Genomic DNA, 23,807 nt, shown 5'->3' on the forward strand with positions numbered 1-23,807 from the left:
TCTTTTCCGCTCCACAGTCCGCATATATGCTGTATGCGGTCAGTGTAGTTGGTCGCAAGTATGGTGTAACATATCTATAGACTAGTTGTTGAAACCAACCCAATCTCATGAGAAAACATAACTATTTCACAAGGTGGGGATTTAATGTGAATTTATATAATACAAAGGCTGCGTCCAAAAGCTTAGGCAGGTGACTTGTTGTTTTGATGCTCAATTAGGCAATGACTTTTTAGGCAGCGTTTGCACACAAGGTACTTCACTAATACTTTTTTCTCCTTTGTAATTTGGTAATTATTATTTGCAAAACTGTTGATTGTGATTGAAATTATGCAATTGAAGTACAGTTTTTTTTGTTTTTTTTGTAAATGTATATTAACGTAAATAGTGAAATTTTGTAGAATTGTTTTACTTGAGCATTATCATTGGTTTTATGTATTACTTTTATGATGGATTATCATGACCTTTTGAAAGTTTGTGTCTGAAAATACAGGTAGTGTAAAACAATAGCATTTAAAATAGTTCTGTTCTAATATAAATAGCATTTGAAGATAAATGAGACTAAATGGCATGAAAAACGTTTCTTAGACAATTTTAATTTCCTTCAAGTTGAAATCTGTTAGTCCCTGGGACATTAAAATTTCTGTTGTCGAAGAAACACCCGAAGCTGCTCTTACTTTTTAGCTTGATATCATTTCTTCACCCGTGTCTTGGTTAGCAGAGCCTGAACTCACTTTCACTAGTGAGGAAAAGTGAGGTCCCCGCACGTTACAGAGCTCTTGATGTTTGACATTTTGTCACAGTTTGAATGAACGCCTCAACTGGATTAAGCAGAAACTAAATTCTCACTTGCATCTAAAACCTTTTTTTTTTTTCAGATCTGATGATGATTTGAAGAACTGCAACAGTTTTCCAGTGAACCTGTTTACCATCCAGCTCTTACTTGTCCCCCTCTGCTGCTGCTGATCGGCGGATATAATAGCATCAGTGCTCCAGACAAAATGGCTTCCACAGTGAGAAAATGTCAGCACCTGTTTTTAGCACTCATCCTTATCCCTTTGGTAAGCTATGTGCATATTTTGTACATAAACAAGGCAGATCCATTAAATTAATAGATCTGAATTGCATGAAAGTAAACATGATGGAATTGGAAAGAGCAAAACATTCCTAATTGTAAAATAAAGACTGACTAGCCTAAGAGATATACAAGGCTTCAGAGAAGAAACATTCTGAAGAGCAGAATAGAGATTGTGTGGGAGAAGGAGGAAGAGAGAGACTGAGCGTGAGAGAAATTTATAGCAGGGTGGGGTCTGGGGGGAGAAAAAGTGATCCCTGCACATCCTTTTTCATCCTCTTTCTCTTGTTATTGCTTTCTGTAAATAATCCACATGCAATCTGTCAAATCTAGCTGCCTTTATTGTTTCCTGGATGACTGCTCGTTTCATACACATGGTATCCTCTTGTAACTGAGGGGAGAAGTGCCATCTTGGTTTACATGAAGAACCATTCTCTCTTTGGTCTACTGTCTGTGCCTCCAGCTGAGTAGAAACAAACGTCCAAGGGCAATTTACGTCACATACACACTGGCACTTAGATGCTTCCTGGCATCCAATAATCATTGGCACCAGACAGGCCAAATGTAAACTGTCTAAGAGCCAAAACAGTTATGGTACAGTGAGTACTTCAAGCAACAAAGGCCATGCTGTTTTATTTCACTTTATGTTAACACTACAAACTGGCAGTGGCATTGCAATGGAACATTTACAAAAGGTTATACTCCTGTTCTGTCTCAGTTTGCAGTTTTAAATATGACCATTACAGGATAAAAAATGTTACTTCTGTTGACAAAAACTGCTTACAAATATTTGCCAGTGACTTTTTATGAAAGAAAGTCAAAAACATTAAAAAACTAAAGGCAAAATTTACCTTCATTATCATTAACAAATGTGTTAAGACAAATAGAAATTGTTATAAATGACAATTGAGCAATTAGGTGCAGCGCAATACCATATACAACACATTGAAATTACTAAAAATATAAGAAACTATGCACAATGGGGATATAGTATCCACGTCATTAATATGAATATGATTTTGCCTATATATAGCAAAATCTAGGCCATTAAAAATTAATATATAAAGTATTTATTATTTTATAATAGAAAGTCTTTTATAACTGGTATAGGCTACGAATTAATAACACTTACCCCCATGCATATAATTTTTTATCCCACAAAATTCTAAAATACAGATTTAGATGGTTTAGGTTTGATTTTGATTCCCTTGTTTGTGTTAATACTCATGGTAATCTAAGTTTAAAAGAAAAGAGTTTCCCTACAGACTAAACTAATCCCACAATACAGTCCTTCCAATTCCAGTTAATCTGGGGATTACTGAAGTGATACAATGTATGGGATTATTGTTATAGGAGAAAAACAAATACAACTTGCATTGAGTATATCCTATTTTCTTCTATTTCCCTCTATATGTTTTCAGCATAAAATGACATGTGCTGTTTCATTAAAACTGAAGTATGTGTGTTAAAACACCTCCTATCAACTTCTATCCCTTAATATGCAGAAACAACTATACATAAAACTATAAACTACAGTAAATATTTTATTTATTTATTGTTTGTTTGTTTGTCTTTTAACGGAGTGTAAATGCTATGTAACATTCCCAGGCGGTGTTAGCCATAATGAAGAACACACACACACACAGAAAAATAAGTTAATTTCACACCTTCCAAAAAAAGTCACTGCCAAATCAAAAACACATTTCAGTTCCATAAATGAATGTGTTCATCATTTTAGTGAAGGATAGAGGGGACAAAAAGGGAAAGAAAAGAAAATAGATTGACAGCAAAAAGAGCAGGAGGAAAAAAGAAAGAAAGAAACATACTGGGAATAAACTAGTTCTAAGGATTTGCTTTTTGTGTGTGAGTGATTTTTTTTATGTTGCTGTCATGATGTAGGAGAGAATTACGTAGTCTCTTTATGATGGAAATCAGCTCTGTGTTGCAGCCAGGGTGAGAACTTACACAGTCCTCATGAATATTAATGCAGGTGCTCAAGTTTATTAAATTTTGCTCATGTTTTCAAGGCAACACACAAGGAGCATGGTGCTCTGAGACCAGTTATCACACTAACTACAATCTCAGGGGTTTAAATCAGCAGTAATAGGGAGGGTTTCAACAGTGATTAGTTCCCTTTCAAAGGAACTCGTGCTGCGTCGATGTCACTTTGGGAACGCCCCTGCATGATTGCGTCTGAAACACTTGTGTCAACTAGTCCATGGGCGGGTGATGTCATGACCAGGAAAGGATAAAAGTATATCCGGTCTGCCCTTGTTTCTTTACGGGTGGGGATACACACGATTTATGTGTTGTTTGTTTGGAACGGAGCATGATCTGTCAGCGCTCAAGGGCATTGCGAGTTATTATCGCTTTGCACGCTCCGTTCCCGCCTGTCACTCTTTGAGAAGGGTGTTCAGGCTCGCGTTCCTCGCAGTACTGGCCCATTGTTGCCGAGGCAGCACGGAAACTGGTATTGCGGGGTTCGCAAATGGATCTCGCGGAGGAGTTAGAGACGGGCTCCGCCTTTGCTCTGCCTTCTCTCTGGGATCGAAAGCCCTGGTAGAGAGCCCAGTGTTTCAGCAGTCTATCCCTGAGGAGGTAGAGGTGCTGAGCATTGATAAAAACTCACCACCCTCATCTATGAAGAGCATGTTAGAAGAAAAGTCATGTAGGTCTATATTAAAATGAAAATAAGGGGGCGGGCTGTGCTCATTCATACAAATTTCAGATGTGTATATGTGTGCACTATCGGGAGTTTTCCCCCGCTACTGTTTACTTAAAAAAAAACAAAAAAAACGACTATGCAATAATAATTGAGTGGCTGAGGCAATGCACATAAATATATATTCAGCCTTTCATCCAGACTGTTGACTTGTCTGGTTGATCTTTTACTATGTTTAATTTTGAGGAATTAAATAAGTTGGCTGCATTTAATTGAGGAATTAAATGATGAATGCTTATCTAACTTTCAGTAGTTAGAGTCATGTATAAGTTCAGCCTTTCATCCAGAACGTGTTAACTTGTCTGGTTGATATTTTGCTGTGTTTAATTTTGAGGAATTAAACAAGTTGGCAGCATTTAATTTTGAGGAATTAAATGATGTATGCTTATATGACTTTCATTAGTTAGATTTATGTATAAGTTCAGCCTTTTATCCAGAGCGTTTTGACTTGTCTGGTTGATCTTTTACCTCATTTAATTTTGAGTAATTAAATAACTTGGAATTAAATGGTATAATACGGTGTGCTGAGCATCGAATTAAGGGAATTGAAGATTCACCATCTCAATCCCCTGCGTACAAGTAGTTTTTAGAGTTAATAACTTCCATGTCAGGGCCTTCCAGTTTTTCCCGATATCCACTAATACAATTCGAGATCCTGGATCAAACCCTTTCAGCTCGGTTTTTCAGTTCTCAAAATATATGTTTAATAAAGGGGGCTGAAAGAGCTTGGGTATGGGCCGATGCCAACGGCAGAACAGTCGCTTGCGAGCTATCAGTCCTGTCACGGCTTAAGGCTCCCCTTAAGGCTCGGCATTACCCTCCAGGCCAGTTAGAACTACTATGGTGCTGGTGGGTAAGGTGTAAATGGGGGGCTGCTGGGTGGAGCAGCCCTAGCCATTAACAAACTCTTTGTACAGGATAGAGTGTCGTTTCCTGTGCTCCCCCTCAGAAAGATTGGGGACCGGGATGGCATTCTCAACTGAAGCCTTTGAAGCAGAAGATGGATCTGAGGGCCATTGTTCCTGCGAAAAAGGCTTCGGCCAAAGAAAGGTCCTAATGCCACTGGTGTCAGACTTCTGAGGGCAGCCCCGATAGAAGTGGAGCGGTGTACACCTCAGTATACGGTGCCCACCCTTGGTGTCCTCAGGGGGCTGTTCTGCCAACCCTGCCACCCTTGGTGCCTCGGGGCGCAGCGGTCTCCAGCGAGCACATGCCTCAGTGTCACCACAACGCTGCGTCAAAATGGCACCCTCTGAGGGGGGTTCAAAAACAGTCAGTTTGGTTGTTTCTTGCCAGTATGCTTCAGGACACTGAAGTGGCTGTTCCAATTACACCAGAGGCCAGTCTCGAGAGGCTGGTACCCTTAGTAGACTATCTGACAGAATGGAAGAATCTGCCAAATATATCTCAGTGTGTCCTGCAGATCATAGAGTACTCGTCCACCACACTACAACGGGGTGTTGCTCACGTCAGTGCACCCCGAGCAGGCTCTGGTAATGGAGCAAGAAGAGAAAACTCTGTTAGTGAAGGTAGCTATAGAGCAGGTGTATTCACCCGACAGAGAATTGGGTTTTTACAGCCATTACTTCATTGTACTGAAAAATTATGGGGGGTTGCGTCCTATACTAGATCTCAGTTGAATCGTGCAGTCAAGAAACTCAAGTTCAGTACTGCTTGTAAACCAGGACAGATGTATGGTGGCTTAGAAGCCTTATTATACAAGGCAGGATCCCTGCAGGATGTAGTATGCGGCAGGCTGGTCCTCTCCGCTCACATTCGTAAGGTTTTACAACTTTGACCTGGGTGCTACCCCAGGTTCACAGGTGCTCTTGTCTTAGTTGTGCTCTCAGTTTTCACACAGACCGGCTCTGGTTCGTATGCCGTTCGGGAATTCTCGTTCACAAAGCGTCATTGACGCAGCACGAGTTCCCTCGAAAGGGAACGTCTCAGGTTACGACTGTAATCCTAGTTCCCTGAGAAGGGAAAGAGACGCTGTGTCACTTTGTCATACTCCCTGTTTTCCTGTGATCGACTTCCTTCGGCTAAATCGAAGTTAACGCCGGTCAGACCGGATGTGCTTTTATCCTTTCCTGGTCGTGACGTCACCCGTCCGTGACGCTCGCCATTGGACTAGTTGACACAAGTGCTTCAGGCGTTCAGGCGCAATCATGCAGGGGCGTTCCCAAAGCGTCATCGACGCAGCGTCTCGTTCCCTTCTCAGGGAACTAGGGTTACAGTCGTAACCTGAGACATTTATTATATCCAATAACTTGATTTCATATTCTCTTAAATCCATTGTGTATTTTAGGCAGTTGCTGATGAAGGATTTTTTTTTTTTAACATGGGGATCTGTTGCAGTTTTTAATAAATACAAAAATCCTTTTGAGAAAAAAAAGGGGTGATGCATGCATGATGAAAAATGTCATTATGTATAAACAATATTCAGGGTGCTTTCACACTGGCAGTTTAGTTTAAAACAGGACATGGTTTGATGTGCAAAGTCTGGGAGGACGGGGAGCAGGTCCTTTTAGTGGCCCCCTATTGGCCCAACCAGACCTGGTTCCCAGAACTAGTACTCTTCGCGACAGTCCCTCCCTGGCCCATTCCTCTGAGGAAGGACCTGCTTTCTCAGAGAAGGGGCACCCTATGGCACCCACATCCAGACATGAAAAACTGGTAATGTGAAAGCTGTCATGCAGACCCAGGAGTGCACTGGGGTACTGAACCCGAGACTACCTGTAGGAGGTGGTCTGAGGGTGCTTTCACACCTGCCTCATTTAGTTCGGTTGAATCGCACTAGAGTTCGTTTTCCCCATTGTTGCGGTTCGTTTGGGCAGGTGTGAAAGCGGCAATCGCACTCGGGTGCGCACCAAAAGCGGACCAAACAAGCGTACCGAGACCTGCTCGAAGAGGTGGTCTCGGTACGCTTTCAAACGAACTCTGGAGCGGTTCGTTTGTGGTGAGAACGTGATCCGACCTCGAACAGAACCAACTGCCAAAGAACTGCGCATTTTGCACTAAACCAGTTGCCGTAGTCAGCTGTGCTGTGCATTATGTGATGAGGAGAAATGTTTGTTGACAGTTTGCACTTTAAGCATGGCAGCTCGCGGACAAACTTGGAGTTGTGAGGAGGTGCGGAGCCAGATAGAAATCATTAACATTATTTTCGAGCCGCATCCTCGCTTCATTCTCAAATATTATTGTTTGTCTAAAGTGGTGTAAACTATATAATAATATGACGAAGGATACAATCAGCACACGCAGTCGTCTCTCCATAGTAAACATCGGTGCGTTTTCTGCCGGATTTTCCACCTCTTTGTTTACCTACGGGAGTTCTGTTGGAATTTTCCCGCACGTTAATTCTGACCAAACGAAGTGCAGTTATGGAAATGCGTTCAAGACTGGCCAACGAGCGATGTGGATGTTGTCACGTGACTGCATTTTGGTTCGTTTTATCAATTCATAAACTGATTCGGACCAGAGCGATCAGTGTGGTGTGAAAAGGAACCAAAACAGCTGAAAAATGCAACAAAGTATCATTTTTCGCCCTTGGTCCGGACCAAATGAACCGAACTACAGATGTGAAAGCACCCTGAGTTCAGTTGCACTGGAACTGTGCTGTGATTCACGTGAATGTGAAAGTAACTCGGACTCGGTGTGAGCTTGTTCAGGAAGTTAAAGGAACCTGGACATCCATTTTAACTGATGATAGCATCACTAGTTCAACAAAACACATGTAAGGGATGACAGTGGTGATGGTTTAATTTGTATTCAAGCGAAAGTGAGTGTGCAGTGTAAACACACAACTGTAACCCTAGTTGACAACAACAAACAACGCTGCGCACATATCCATCAGCAAAGTTTGGATACATGTGTGAGTAAGATGCACTCTAACTGACAGTATATAGTCAAAATTAATTTGTATATGTTGCAAATGTTCAACTGGATGGAGAACACTACCTCCTGTGAGAAGAAAACTATGTAGCCTGTGGAACATTACTCAATTTTGTTTTTCTACAAAAATATAAGATGAATGGCCTGGTAGATACATGATGCAGGAAGGAGAGATTTCTTAAAGCTTACACTGAGTGGGAGAGATACGAAGGAACACACGTTTGGATTGGTTCAGAATTTAATTCGACCATGGGCTAAAGATATTTCATGTCTTGTGTGCTGTGTGTGGGTGTGTGCACTATTGTGTCTTGAAAACTGTTTAATTTTAAGATAAGCAATATTCAAGACCTGCTAGGAGTGGGCAGCATGTTATATACATATGTACTTTTTTTGATTTTTGTTTTTTACACAAATTTAAAGGATATTTGTGAGAAAACATTGCAGCAACAATGGGATATTAATACTTATATTCAAAGCTGTATTTATTTTCCCTCTGAGCTCTTCTAAAAGATCTAAAACTTAAACTATGTTTATAATGAATGATGTCTCATAAAGGCATTTAACTCTTAGAGTAGAATGATGTTTATTGTCGTGAATTTTGAAGCATGTTTAAACATATGGTAATTTAGAATGGAATAATTTTATTGAATTTATTAATTGTTCCTTGAAAGTCTCACTGTGCTGTCATTGTTTATTTTGTAACCTTGTACTTTGTCAGTTCTGATGTATCATCACAGGATACAAAAACTCCTGGCGGATGAAATGTTGCTTTACAGAGAGTCAGGGGCCCACAAGTGTGCTCTGTGGAAAAATTCAGAAAAAACAGATTTAAACTAATGAATACTAATTCTACTAATACTAATCATTACTAATGAATTATTATTTTATTAAAATAATAATTAAAAATTATTTATTAAAAAATAATCAATAAGTATTTTTCGTCTTGATAATATTTTAAAGACATTTATATTTTTATTTTCCTATTTTTTTTATTGTAATATTTGTGCCACTGCACAAAAAAAAATATAAATACAAATAAACATAATGCCATGTCTGTGATTGTGTTATAAAATATCATTGTTTTAAGTGTTACAAGTTTCTAAGTCACAACTCTCTCACGAGTCACGACACAATAGAGGTGTAATATTGTTGAAATGCCTCTGTATACATGGCTGTCAAGTCTAATTTAGAGCTCATCAAACTACAATCCAACACTGTCAGAATCCTTAAGCTTTATCTGTTCATTGATCATTTAAATGTGCATTTAACAGTTTTTGAATAACACTGGGACTGTTTAGGATGTAGATCATCTCTAGTAGCCTTGCTACAAATTATACATTTATGCTCTCGAAGTGCCTAAACACTGCAGCAGCAGAATACAGTTGTCAGTTCTGTATTTGAGTGTCAACCTTTATGTTCTCACACAGTTCAGTTATTTATGAGAGTGACAACCGCATTCTATAAGCAAACTCATACATTTTTCGGACTCACAATCACAACAATCTCGGCAGTCCCCATGTGAGAAGGGAACCATACTGTAAAGCTACATCTGAAATTGCATTCTCCGAGTAGGTACTTTTTTGAATAAGTACTTATGGGACCATTAAAAAGTATGCACTGAACAGCTACTGTGTCTTACATTTTACTTACATTTCACTTGTGTTTGAAACATCTTTCAGATCTACTGCATGCATCCAGACTGTGTCATTCAGTTAGAGAAACAGAAGTGCATGGAAAGGATGGCCATGGATGACCCCAGCAGTGAACCTGAATTAGGTAAGTGTACAGTCTGTGTATATGCTTTTACTTAGGACTAGTTCAGGCTAGAGACAAATTTGTCCCAGGAACTCACCCAGTCACCAACAATCCTCACCATGATTGAAAAACAAACAAATATGTGAATCTGTGTGTGCTTTGGTTATGTGGAGGTGGTACTTATTATTTGTCAGACTGTGTATGCATACTATTTCGATCCACACATTTTTCAATTTAAGAGCCACACATACATGTTGCATGTTTCTGTTATATGCAGTGCAAAGCTATTAGTGTTTAGCTGTAAATGGAAACAATAGATATACCTGAAACTGCTGTTCCCTTTCATGTCGGTCACTCCAACATCATCGGAGGGATCCGACTGAAATGGGATCTTCGCAGAGAAACTAAACGAGCCAATGCACATTGGCATGCGATAATTGCGCCAGCTGCTTCTATCACACAGTGCGGGTATATAATGAGCAGAAGGTGCAACGCATCTTTGCATTTCGCTTCGGAGCCGAGCTGATTCATGTTCTGTTCCAGCAGTCTTACTTCTAAAGAAGAGAAAACTTTTCGAGTGTTCTTTTTGGAAGAAGCCCTACCTTCGTGTTGCGTGTCACGGTGCGCTACAGCAGGATCACCTAAAAAAACAAAAAAAAAACAACAGCTGTTTTCACAGCTCTGAGCGTGGCGGTTCGGTTGAGCGTCTCAGCGGATTGCACTATTTCCCGCTGTTAGCCGCGGACATTCCTCTGTGCGCTTCAACACTAGAGAGAGCAAAATTTCCTGAAAGAGCATTCCACTCGTGTGTTTCTGGATGCGGTCGTTCCCTGTCCTAATGTGACAGCCACCATCACTGTCTCACATGCCTGGGCTTAAGCATGCTGAAACTGCATTTGTGGGTGGTTCATATTCTGTCAGGAGAACATGACCACGTCGGCACGTTGTTCATCTTCTCGCAAGGGCTTGAGCATTCAGCGCGACCTGTGCCGTCGAGCTGCTGGTGTGTGGGTTGTCACAGCAACCCAGCGCGTCGTGCGGCGCTCTAGATGCGCGGTCGAGACTCGAGTACCTCACACGAGGTGGAGTCCCTTTGCCTATTCCCCCCGATCTAGTTCCTCTTCTGGTGGCCACCTCTTGACTGAGATTAAGTCAAAGCGTTGGCCCTCGGTCAGACGATGTCCACCCTGGTGGTCCAGAAGCACCCCCTGGCTAAACCTTGCAGAGGTGCGAGATATCACCAAGTGTGCCTTCTCGATGCTCGCATCTCACAAGTTGGCCTTTTCGGCGACACTGCCGAGGACTGGGCCCAGCAGTTCTCCGCAGTTCAGAAGCAGGCTGAGGCAATCAAGAGCTTGCACCTTTGTGCTTCAAAAACACTCGTGGACTGCCTCTCAGTCTCCTCGTCTCCAAGGGCATCATTCCCCTGCAAAAAAAAAAAAGAGGGACTCTGCCACAGCCAGCTCTACTGTCACAGTCACAGTTGAGCCTCGCAGGGAAATGACACCGTTCGTCTCAGCCACCGAGCGGTCAGTGAAAAATCACCTCTGAGACGGGCAACCCGGACCGGGATGAAGCTGCTCTTTCCCCGGAGGAGGGCCGGGTGCAGAATTTAACAATTTTTTCCAGCCTCTGGTGGCTCAGCCAGCGGTACCCACACCTTCAATAAAGAGCAGTTTCTGAAATCTCTGGGTGCCACGAGGGTGGGGACGACAGCGTTCACCGCCATGCCTCGCCACTCTCGTTCCCATCTCCCCAAGAGGACCAGAATGGCAGCTTGCGATGCTATGCCTCGCAGCTCTCGTTCCCCTCTTGGCAACAGGGTGAGAATGACAGTGCATGACGCTATGCCTCGTCACTCTCGTTCCCCTCTTCACAACAAGGCGAGGTCGACAGTGTGCGCAGTTACGAAACCTCGCCACTCTCATCCCCTTCTGCAATTGCCAGCGGACAGCAGCATGCGATTCGAGAACGCAGTCAAGTCTTCCCATGCATCCTCTGTCCACCCGTGGAGCCAGGTGAGTGTTGCAACGCACACACAGACCTCAGGTCGGATCCCTGTCCTCCACCTCGTTTCCCCTCCGCGATACGTCTGTGGTTCCGTAGGTCCCGCTAGTATGGTCTCTCGGAGCCTGGCTAGTGCTCCCCAGATCAACCCGCTGGCTCATCCGCACCATCAGACTCAGCTATGGGATTCAGTTCACCCGGCGCCCTCCCAAGTTCAGGTGCATTCGGTTCACCACAGTGATGGCTACTGGTGCTCCTGTCGTACAGACAGAGATCGAAGTCTGACCGGCGAAGGACGCGATCGAGCCGGTCCCTCCAGCCGATATGAAGTCAGGGTTCTACAGCCCCTACTTCATTGTACCCAAGAAAGGCGATGGGTTACGGCCAATCTTGGACCTGCAAGTTTTGAATCTGGCCCTGCACAAGCTCCCACAAGCTCTCAGCTGCATTGGCATATCAATTGCCTCGAGTTGCTTGCAGTACGTCTTGATCTCAACCGCTTCAAGGTGCCACTTCGAGACAAGCATGTACTGGTCCGTATGGACAGCACTGCGACCGTTGCGTACATCACAAGGTGGTCTGCACTCCCGTCGCATGTGACAACTCGCCCGCCATCTCCTCCTATGGAGTCAGAAGCATCTGAGGTCGCTTCGTGCCATTCACATCCCTGACGAGCTCAATCATGCAGCCGACGAGCTCTCACGACAGCTTACACTTCCGGGAGAGTGGAGGCGCTTCGGGGCCGCACAGGTAGATCTTTTTGCCTCCCTAGACACGTCACATTGCCAGTTGAACCCTCGGCACAGATGCACTGGCACACAGCTGGCCCCGGGGCCTACGCAAGTATGGGTTTCCCCCAGTGAGCCTTCTTGCACAGACCTTGTGCAAAGTCAGGGAGGACGGGGAGCAGGTCCTTTGAGTGGCCCCCTATTGGCCCAACCAGACCTGGTTCCCAGAACTAGTACTCTTCGCGACAGTCCCTCCCTGGCCCATTCCTCTGAGGAAGGACCTGCTTTCTCAGAGAAGGGGCACCCTATGGCACCCACATCCAGACCTCTGGAAACTCCATGTCTGATCCCTGACTGAACACGGAGGTTCTAGGTGACCTACCCCAGGCGTGGTAGACACCATCACTTCTCCTAGAGCCCCCTCTACCAAGCGCCTCTATGCAATGAAGTGGAACCTATTCGTTGAGTGGTGTTCTTCCCGAGTGTTATCCAATGTTCTCACTGAGTGGGTCTTGCGAAACATCATTGGCCAGGACTCCCCGCATAAGCTTCTGCCCCTAATAAAGGGAGATAAGCTTATGCAGGGCACTGGAAGGGCCAACAACATGGCATGTTGATAGGGATCCCATTTCTGTCGGATCCCTCCAATGAACATTGGAGTGACCGACATGAAAGGGAACGTCTCGGTTACGTATGGTAACCCACATTCCCTGAAAGAGGGAACGGAGACGTTCGTCCCGTCGCCATGTTGTTGTACCATCGCTGCTCCTCAGCGAAAAACCAAAGATGCGTTGCACCTTCTGCTCATTATATACCCGCACTGCGTGATAGAAGCAGCTGGCGCAATTATCGCATACCAATGTGCATTGGCTTGTCTAGTTTCTCTCTAAATAGATTGGTCTCTCTGCGAAGATCCCATTTCTGTCAGATCCCTCGAACGAACGTCTCTGTTCCCTCTTTCAGGGAACGTGGGTTACCATACGTAACCGAGACGTTTTAGTCATTTAAATATAGAATACTTGCAGTTATTCATAGCTATAATAAGAAACGTTTTAAATAAGTTTTATAATGAGCTTCAGTTTAGATTAGGTATTTCACAAGTGATCTGAAATAAATGGGTGACAGAATTAAACCTAATGCTGTCAGACTATAAGCTGAAGAATTTAAGACACTGTGACGGTCGGTTCGCAGGAAATGGGTGGAAGATCATAAGCTCAGAGCTCTTCCAGAACTGATTCTGACACCCCTCCAGTGCTGTCTGCATGTGGCATTGATCATAATCCTTTGGGCAGTCACAATCACAGACAGTAATGAGATACTGACATTTTGATTTGACAAGGAGTTGTCCTTAGGGAATGGACTCATGCGTTAATATGTAACTAGAGCTGCCCACAGTTTTAGGCTATAAGCTGAACGGAGTGCTGAGATTTACACAGAGCAAATACATACAGAAAGCACACAATACACAAGACTATTTGCAACTGTCAGTGGATTGTATGGGCTACAGTAGCTTATTTACATCGCTTCATCTTCATCCCATTATTTTTCCTTAACTTACTCATTTACTTTACCTATTTTAAGCTGCTTAAAATAAACACTGATTGGATCATTGGCTCTTTGAATCATATATTTCATAATAGGCAAAGATTATCCTACAATATGGAATGCCTGCGATGTGTATTTCTGGAAGATTCTGGAGAACAGAGACAAACACCCCTGTCTTTTATCTAATCATGCATCTGTGTCTAATTTACACAAGTAATTATGGCTGCCCTCAGGAGAGGAATCATGATTTGTCATTTTGTGTGAGCGTTGCAATGTTTTTCCTGGAAGAAAAATGTCCTCCTTGCATCCCCCAAATAATTGAATTTTGCTTGTTTAAGTTCTCATATAATGTTTAATTTCTTAAACTATAATAATAATAATAATAATAATATATGTTTGTAGGATAATCTCCCAGCAGTAGCTATCTTACATCAAACTCTTCACTTTTCATACTGTCTTTGGACTGTGCTATTATGGCCAACTAAACAAACAAGACATTGGAATATCATTGTGGGCCATTTTTCAACGATTTCTTTCATTCAGCCATTTTATATGGGCTTTATCCAGTTTCTAAAGCTTGCTCAAGTACAAGCTCCTCATTTGGGTCTGTGTTTGGCACTGCTACAAAGAAAATGAGATTGATACTGTATAAATACCTAACATGACAGACAATAAAGAGTGTTTGACAGTTATCGGTCTTTAATGGCTTCTCAGTGCCAGCTCTTGAGTGATACACGTCAATTTGCTTTAAGCAATCAGATGATAGTGCTGGGGGTCCATCAATTATTTGTCTCAAACAATTAAAAAAATACATAATTATGCATTAAACCAAATCTTATTTGTAATAGTTAATAGTTAACTTCACTAGCTAAACAGAAAATGTGCAATTTTTATAATTATTTTAATGGCTCTGCAATGTAAATATCATGACAAAGTATAGAAATAAAATATGATACTAGGCGGCGCATGTTAATATGCATCTGGATTACAATACAACCCAGTTTTATATAATATCTCTCAGGGGTTGATCTTTCTATCCATTAAAGCAGTGATTCTCAACCACAGCAGTACTCAGCAGTTCCAAGGTGATCGCAAGATAGCTTAAAATTATTTAAAATAAGACTAAACATGCTTTAAAACAAGCTAAAAAGCAAAAATGTAAGATTTAAGTGGATGTCATATTTCTCATTTTAATTCATTCCCTCAACAACTTGTAATTTCTAGACCTGGAAAATATTAATGTAAAAAAATAAAATTAAGAAAATGTTAAAAAGTCAAGGACCATTTTATAATGAATATCATTTTTCAAGTTATGTTAAGCTCTAAAGAATATTATCAGGTAGAAATTTCTATTTGTGTGGAAAAGTTTTTTCTATAAAAAAAACTATAATCACAAATTACTAAAAGTCATGTAAATTCATTGGTAATAAACTTTGAAAAACATTCAGTTGAAACCTCTGGAATTAAGAAAGTTTTCAATACTAAATATAAGTATTATAAACATAATATATAACTTTTATATACATATTCAAATAAAAAATAAAAAGTTGAGTTTATTATTTCAGTAGAAATATCAGAAATATCTTGCGGGGCCTTCAAATATCATCTTTTACAATGAAGGCCCTCGGAGTCTGTAAGGTTGAGAGCCGCTGCAACAAAAGGTTGTATGCTTGAAAAAGATTGAAGACACGTGTTTTAAATGAAAGGAACGCTAAAGGCTTTAGAATAGAAACCTCCATCCTTACATTCTAGAATTTTCCTTTTATGGAACAACAACAAGAATTAAACTCAACAACTGACTCTGTGTGTCGTCAGTATTGTCGGGTACCTTTGTTGCAGACTGTTATAATTCATGAAACAAAATGTTTGAGTCCTTGGCTTGAGAAGCAGAGTGTTTAAAACACTTGCTTGGCCTTTTGTTATTAGAAATGTTTGACATTTACGCAGACCACCAAGAAGCAAATGTCAAGCTCTCGTTGTTTGAATTTATGCCTGTAATTTAGAGTAAACACTTGGGCAGTTTATAAGGCTGCAGTGAAGGCTGTTGTGTGTAAGCTTTACTAATAAGAATGTACGGATGCAAATGGAATGGAAACAGAACATTTCCAATACTGTAAATAACTGTAAAGTGACTAGATTTTAATGAAGTCTTTGCAAGAATGTCTGGGTAATATTTTGAAAGCACTGTGAAAACATTGTAATATTTGCAGCAGAGGAAAAACACAGCTGGCAGATGCTGTCCTGTCTATGCAAATCAAGATCAGCAGTCCACACACACACACACACACACACACACACACACACACACACGCACGCGCGCGTCTTTACTATTTCTCTTTGGGTCCTTAATCCTTGATAGAGACGATAAGATGCTTTAGCATCACATGGTTAGTTCACTGCAAAACTAAAAAAAAAAAAAAAAAAACTGCAAAAAAAATATAGATAAAGGGATAAATAAATAAGATAGGATGTTCTGCGTGCTCATATACACAAATACACAATAAAAAAATGCATCACAGAGCGATGCTGACACCTTTACCTGCGTAAAGAAAGAGAAAGAAAGAAAAATGGAAATTAACAAAGATCAAACATGGCTAAAGTTTCTAATTATTCTAACATTTAATTAGAATATATATATATATATATATATATATATATATATATATATATATATATATATATATATATATATTAATTTAAGTATCAAAAAACAACTCTATTTTTATGCATTTACTGAATTTGAGCATTTTCTTCAACTAGCTCCTACTACTGGCTGTAGTCTATAGGCTCTGGCCAAAAAAGCCTCCAATGACGCAAAATGACGATTTCTGTGACAGAAATGACAGAAATCTCTCATCTCAGGGGGACATGAGGGAGGGAAGCACGGTCATTTGAAAATACTACTGGGTTTCTGATACAAAGCTTAATGCTAATCGGTGAAGTATCCCTTTAAATATTGCATGCATGCTAAAATGCTGTGGCATTGTTTTGATTGAATTCCTACAATCTGTTTCCTTACTGGAGCAGATGCAAGTCTTGCTTGTCATTTGTGCTGATTTTCTTAAGAATGGCTGTCAAGTAGCACACCTAAATATATCTTAAACTAGGCTGTTCTATTCTCAGGTCCCGTAAATACCCCAATAAAAACTGGTTCAGAAGCAGAGTTACCAGAGAGTTCAACTAGTTATGATACTTCATGTCTTTTTTTTTTTAATCCTCTAGTCTGCCGATGGATGTGGGACAACCTTACTTGCTGGCAGCCAGCAAAAACTGGACAAGTGGTCTGGATGCCCTGTCCTGAGCTATTTGATGTCATGAATGAAGAAAATGACGGTGAGCATGAATGAAACCTCAAAATGTGGGGCTTATTGAGAAGAGTTGTGCTTTTAAGTAATATAATACTTAAAAAGACTATATACATAAAGACTCAGGTTTTTTGCCTGTTGGAAAATAAAATGGAGGGAAAGTAGGGAATCAGGCCTTATCTAGAGAGCCGGATTATCATAAAGATGGGGGATTGGCCTCTTTTGACTTAGTTAGGAACTACCCCAAAACACCCTGGCAACTCCATAATGCGCTACAAACCACTCAGAATACTTTAGCAACCACATTGTCACACTTTGGAAATATTTATACAAATATTTAAATTGAGATGAACGGCATGAATTCGCTTACTCAAATATTTAAAATTTAAGCAATTAAAATGTATGAGTACAAAATAAAATTCTGCCAGTTCTGTTAAACTTTGAATTTCTTAACTTAAACTGATTACCTTTTTTTTTTTTTTTTTTTTTTGGTTTTACACTTGAGGGCAACATTACTAATTTGCATTTTCATCTATATTTATTTGAGTGTCGATTAATGAAAACAATTTTTAATCATTTTAGTTAACCATAACACTGCTTGTTTATGTTTATTTGATTTATTATTGTTTGGTCTCATTTTCTCAAAGAAATGTATTGGATTTTTTTGCACCTTTTGTAGAGTTTGGAAAAGTGAGTCGTAACTGCACCGAGTATGGCTGGTCGGAGATGTTCCCTCACTACGTTGATGTTTGCCCTTTTAATGAAAATGGAACAAATCCAGTAAGCACCCTTAACCTTTCCTGCTCTCTACTTCTTCTTCTGTATCTCCTCAGAAGATTCCTAACCCCCCTAGCCTCTAAAGAAATCTCTAAATAAATCTAAAGAATTATTTCTGTATTTAGTGTAAAGTATTCATTAGAGGTGGGGTTTATTATTTAATGTATCATGTTTGAATTAGCTGACAGTATTTTTTACTCTTTGTTGCAGGACATGTTCTATGCGGCTGTAAAGGCTCTGTACACTGTGGGTTACAGCACTTCGCTGGTGTCTCTCACCACTGCCATGGTCATTCTCTGCAGGTTCAGGTGAGAGGTCAGAAAGGGGTCATGAGCTTTTGTTCTATTCTCAAGCTTCAGAAGAAACTAGAGAACATGTCTTAGTGACGGGTTTAGAAAAACACCTGCATCTCAGTAATAGAGTGGTTTCACTAACAGGCATTTTGATACACAATTATAAACTATATTTGGGCGTAATTATTTAATAAACTAAGCACCTGAAATTAGAATCGAATTAGTATGCAGATTTTTTTGAATATTTAAATGTGTATGTCATATGATATTGAACCAATATACCAAGATCTACAAACTAGATGCACTTAAATATACATTCAAAAGTTTGAAGTCATATTTAGCTAATTACATTTATAGCCTTCTATTTCAAATAAATGCTGTTCTTTTGAACTGTCTTTATATCAAAGAATCCTGAAAAAAAGTATTATGGTTTCCACAAAAAGATATTAAGTAGCATATCTGTTTTCAAAATGGACAATAATAATAATAAATATTTCTTGAGCACCAAATCAGCAGATTAGAATGATTTCTGAAGGATTATGTGACTGAAGACTGGAGTATGCTGACAATTCAGCTTTGCCATCACAGGAATAAATTATACATTTTAAGATGTATTACAATAGAAAAAAAAAGTTATGTAAAATTGTAGGCTTAATACATTTTTTGATCAGCCATAAAAGCAGCCTTGGTGAGCACAAGAGATTTTGGTTACACTTTATTTTAAGGTGTCATTGTTACAGTGTAATTAAATATTTAAGTACTGAGTGATATTAATTAACTACATGAGGTTACTATATGGTTAGGGTAGGATTAGGATTTGGTTGAGGGTTAGTTGCATGTAATTATGCATAATTCCGTTTATTGCTATGGTAAATACATGTAGACACTGTAAAATAAAGTGTTACCAAGATTTCTTTCAAAAACATTTGCCAACCCCAAACATTTGAATGGCAGTGTACATATAGGGTGGGCTTATTTAAATTGAATGTAATATTTCTTTATTTCGATTTTACCTACAGGAAGCTACATTGCACCAGGAATTTCATTCATATGAACTTGTTTGTGTCCTTCATCCTGAGGGCCGTCTCAGTCTTCATTAAAGACGGCATTTTATATGCAGAGGAGGACAGCAGCCATTGCTTTACACACACCGTGAGTCTCAGTCTCTCTCCCCTTTACATCACACACAAATACCCAAGCAGTCATGGTGATGGGCCCATTAACATCCCGGGTTGCCCATGTCATTTCTTTGTGGAGGGAATTAGTCTCAGAATGACACGTTTGTGTTGCTGTTATGTGCTTTAATTTGCTTCAGATAATGAGGTCTCTGTAGTCACCTCAAAGTTGCTTTTTGCACGGCCAACTAGCTAAATGTGCTTTGAATGTTTCCCAGGGAAACTTTCCCTGTGCAACAGCTCTTCTGTTTTTAAAGGGATAGTTACGGTGGCCGAGAGAGCTCAACGCGCTGCAACTGAAGAAAACGCATGCAAATAGAAAAACACCCGCAAATTAATAAAACATCTTCATCAGTTTTACAACACATGGGTGCTCCAAAAACTCATAACACAACCAAATACAGAAACGGGCTGCAAATACAACAGAAAACGAACCCGGCTGGGACGTGCATAGCTCAAAGTCAACTTTTTTTTTTTTGCAAAACATACATGACATGTTTATGACATAAACTTTGTATGGCCTACAATATGTTCAATGTCATCAGAATACAAATGAGAAAAGAAGAGATAACAATGAGCTGAAAACTAAAAAAAGATTTTAATCTATACATTAGTTACACACATTTTGTCATGTTATTTAAATACTGTAAGTTTCATAAGAAATGTAATGCAGGGTGCAAAGATGAGACGGTAAGTTTTAAAGTTGAGACACTCACACACAGATATAATGCATATTTTAAAAACGTTTTTGTATAAAATGTATATTTATTTGCAACAGTTATGTTAACAGCAATAATAAGACATTTCTGTCGTAACAACAGCTGATGGAACATCATGGAAATCGTTGTCATGGGAACATCCCAGGTGAAAATAATGAGGAAATTACATTGTCTTTCGTTGCTCCCTTCACCAAGTGCTTTCCAAACGGCTACATAATGGCACACAAGTGCCCTGCTCACTCCAAAGTCCCCACTTCAAGGACTCTGCCCTTTGTAGGGATTAGGGCATAGGGATGCTCATGAGCAGTAAGCACGTCCCAGCCGGGTATGTCACTTATTGGGGTCCTCCCGAAACATTTCCATTGTGTTCTGTTCTATTTGCAGTGCCTTTCTGTATTTGGTGTTGTGAGTATTTGGAGCACACATGTGTTGTAAAACTGATGAAGATGTTTTCTTCAGTTGCAGCGTGTTGAGCTCTCTCGGCCACCGTAGATAGTTCACTCGAAAATGTAAATAAATTTACTCACCCCAATTTTTTGACCATTTTCACAAAAATACTTTTGTATTCTGCACCCAGAATACTTTGTTAAATATATATATATTATAGCCTTTTTTATCAACACTTGAATGTGGGTATATGGTTTCATAAAAAAAGCAACATTTCTCATATTCATGAAAAAATCACATTTTTGTCAAAGACTACATCCAGATCGGATTCAGAACTATGGTCAAAACATAGATGGAGTAGATCGAGTTCATCAACACCCATACTGCTGACAGTCCTATGTCGTCCTGGGTCGACATTTCATTCACTTTCATTCATTCTTTAGACAGTTTTGATTTACAAGTTATGTTTCATATGCATACAATTACACATGATATCGCTCGTTTCTGCATCATCTTCGCAGTTCGCATGTGTTTTTATCAAGAAATTCAGTACTCATTCAGAACAGAAGATGTGTAATAGCGCCCCCTACCGTATAACAGTGAAAACATGGAAAGCCGGAAAATTCCGCCATTGGCGGGGAAGCGTTTTCTCACAAATGACGGAAATTTCCGTCAATGGCGTGGAACTATCCAGTGAGAATATGTAAATACAAATTCATTTTGATGATGCTGTATTCACCCCAAGTTTTTCTTTCTGCAGGTGGAGTGTAAGGCGGTGATGGTATTTTTTCATTATTGTGTTTTGTCAAACTACTTCTGGCTGTTCATTGAGGGATTGTATCTCTTTACTCTGCTCGTTGAGACATTCTTTCCAGAGAAAAGATACTTCTACTGGTACACCATTATTGGATGGGGTACGACCCAAAATTACACATTTTAACACATACATACAAGTGTTTGTAAGTGAAATTAAGTTTTTTTTCGTTTGCCCATGCTTTCTCAGGTACTCCAACAATATGTGTGGCTGTCTGGGCTGTCTTAAGAGCTCATTTTGATAACATTGGGTAAGATGAAGGATTTATTTATCATATCTATAACAATATGATTTTTATTAAATAAATCAATGGGGGAATAACTGATCAAATTGGCTAAATATCTGACGTTGCCTGCAGTTGCTGGGATATTAATGACAATGCTGCCATCTGGTGGGTGATCAAGGGTCCTGTTCTCGCCTCCATCATGGTACGGCTAAACTATTCCCTCTCAAAAGAATTTTGACTGTAATATTAAGCTACTGCATTATTGTATTGATTCAGCAGGACAGAACTAAATATACACCATATCTCTTGTCTTTTTTTTTTTTTACCTTCAGATCAACTTTATACTCTTTATTGGCATCATTATAATCCTGGTGCAGAAGCTGCAGTCTCCAGATATTGGAGGGAATGAGTCCAGCATTTATCTGTTAGTAATATACATATTGTTTTTATATATTTACATTCCTAAGTTTAGCACCATTCTATTGAGTTGTGGAGTCACATGATTGGTGTGTTGTGTGATTGACAGGCGTCTGGCCCGCTCCACTCTTCTCCTCATCCCTCTGTTTGGAATCCACTATACCATTTTTGCGCTCACACCAGAAGATGTCAGCAAGAGAGAAAGACTCGTGTTTGAACTTGGTCTTGGTTCTTTTCAGGTATAAGCCCTGCCTTTTGCTCTCTCAGATATGAGATTTCAGATACTTGCACTGACCGACTACAATTTATTTTTAGATTTCTTGTATATTCTGTACACTGTAGTGTATGGTATGTTGGTTAACATTAATTATGAACTAAAAAAAAGTATTAATTTGTCCACTTTATTTTATCTGATGATATATTATTAGATTAAACAAGATTATAATAATTGCAATTTTTGCCCAAGTAAACTTCAAAGAATGTTACTGTTTTAAGTTGATTTTTTTATAGTACTTTATTTTTCGGATAATTCAACGGCCTGTTGTCAATTATTCCTTACTTAGGCTAAACAACTTTTCTTTTCAGGGCTTTGTTGTAGCTGTTCTTTACTGCTTTCTCAATGGAGAGGTAAGTCCTTTACAAATGCTTACTGAAAAATAAAGAGTCTTGTTATTCACACTAAGTATGAACTGATACTGTTAGCAACATTTCATTCTGATTTAGCATGGGGGGAAATTCCAGTTACCACAATTAGTAATGGATTCCTATTGATTTTTTTTTTTAAACACTCCAAAATGTTTAAGTATTGTAAGTGAGAAATGTAAAATAAATAGATAGTAAAATATTGTCCTCTGTTGTAAGCTTCTTTGGATAAAAGCATCTGTGAAATGCATAAATGTATATTTTAATTGCATACTCTAAAAAATGCTGGGTTGTTTCAACCCATGTTTGGGTCAAATATGGACAAACTCAACCATTGGTTTACATTTTTTCAATGAAATTTTTAAACCCAACGATTGGGTTTGTCCATATTTGACCCAAACATAAGTTGAAACAACTCAGCATTTTTAGAGTGAATTAAAATATTTTATTTGGGGCTGAGCAACGATAAATCGCATCCAAAATAAAAGTTTGTGTTTACACAATATATGTGTTTCCCATGTTTAATTATTTTGTGTATGTAAATACACACATATGCATGTAGCATTTAAGAAATATTTGCATGTATATACTGAAATATATACATGCATGTGTGTGTATTTATATATACAACATAATTATACACAGTACACACACATATATTATGTGAACACAAACTTTTATTTTGGATGTGATTAATCATGATTAACCATTGCCCAGCCCTAATTTTATTATAAAATGACACATTTTTTGTAAATTTTAAAGGTGCTCTAAGCGATGTCACACGTTTTTTAAACCAAAACTTTTTTTGTCACATCCAGCAAACATCTCCTCACTCTCCGCTAGCTGCCTGTCCCCTGAACACACTGTAAAAAAAACGCAGTCTCTGTAGACAGCCCAGGCTCCACAAACGACAAGAAAAACAAACTGGCCCAGCCTTGGCCACGAAACATAACAAACAGTGTTCCAGCCAATAACCGACAAGAATGATTTGGGGGTGGGGGTTGGGGGGTTAGTGCGCGTGCACATGAAGAGGGGTGTGTGGGGAGTGGAGGAGAGAGAAGCTTGAATTGGGAAGTTACGTTAAAATGGTATATTCTTGAGAATTTTGATATGGCCGACACACGACCAAAGAGACGACGTTCCGATGAACAAATAACAAAGAATAGGGAAAAGGAGAAGGAACGCGTGAAGTCCCGAATTTACATCGGAAAAGCGTTCAAAAGCTGCCGAGAACTCCGCCGACAGAAGGGCTTCCAATCCGACATTCAGGTGGCTCTGTTTTTGCTGGACAGGTGGGTACAGTAAATAGTTGTTTTTTCTAAATGGTTC

The 23,807-nt window shown here is 39.7% G+C and overlaps 2 protein-coding genes across 2 annotated transcripts in view; one reads left to right on the forward strand and one right to left on the reverse strand.

Annotated features, from left to right (window-relative positions):
- Positions 1-23,807, forward strand: part of adcyap1r1b (adenylate cyclase activating polypeptide 1b (pituitary) receptor type I) — a 30,904-nt gene that overhangs the window by 5,379 nt on the left and 1,718 nt on the right. The window contains exons 2-13 of the mRNA XM_079884006.1: positions 876-1,058; positions 9,368-9,464; positions 16,946-17,056; positions 17,708-17,808; positions 18,016-18,113; positions 19,118-19,250; positions 21,140-21,293; positions 21,383-21,443; positions 21,552-21,621; positions 21,752-21,843; positions 21,946-22,075; positions 22,422-22,463. Coding sequence (XP_079740132.1) covers positions 999-1,058; positions 9,368-9,464; positions 16,946-17,056; positions 17,708-17,808; positions 18,016-18,113; positions 19,118-19,250; positions 21,140-21,293; positions 21,383-21,443; positions 21,552-21,621; positions 21,752-21,843; positions 21,946-22,075; positions 22,422-22,463 — 1,149 coding nt within the window. The 5' untranslated portion in view covers positions 876-998. The remainder of the gene's footprint in view (positions 1-875; positions 1,059-9,367; positions 9,465-16,945; positions 17,057-17,707; positions 17,809-18,015; positions 18,114-19,117; positions 19,251-21,139; positions 21,294-21,382; positions 21,444-21,551; positions 21,622-21,751; positions 21,844-21,945; positions 22,076-22,421; positions 22,464-23,807) is intronic.
- ghrhrb (growth hormone releasing hormone receptor b) overlaps positions 8,372-23,807 on the reverse strand; it is a 54,379-nt gene continuing 38,943 nt past the window's right edge. The window contains exon 14 of the mRNA XM_079884004.1: positions 8,372-8,489. Within this exon, the coding sequence (XP_079740130.1) occupies positions 8,380-8,489 (110 nt within the window). The 3' untranslated portion in view covers positions 8,372-8,379. The remainder of the gene's footprint in view (positions 8,490-23,807) is intronic.

Source organism: Squalius cephalus (genome assembly GCF_949319135.1).
Source record: "Squalius cephalus genome assembly, chromosome: 10".
Taxonomy (NCBI): domain Eukaryota; kingdom Metazoa; phylum Chordata; class Actinopteri; order Cypriniformes; family Leuciscidae; genus Squalius; species Squalius cephalus.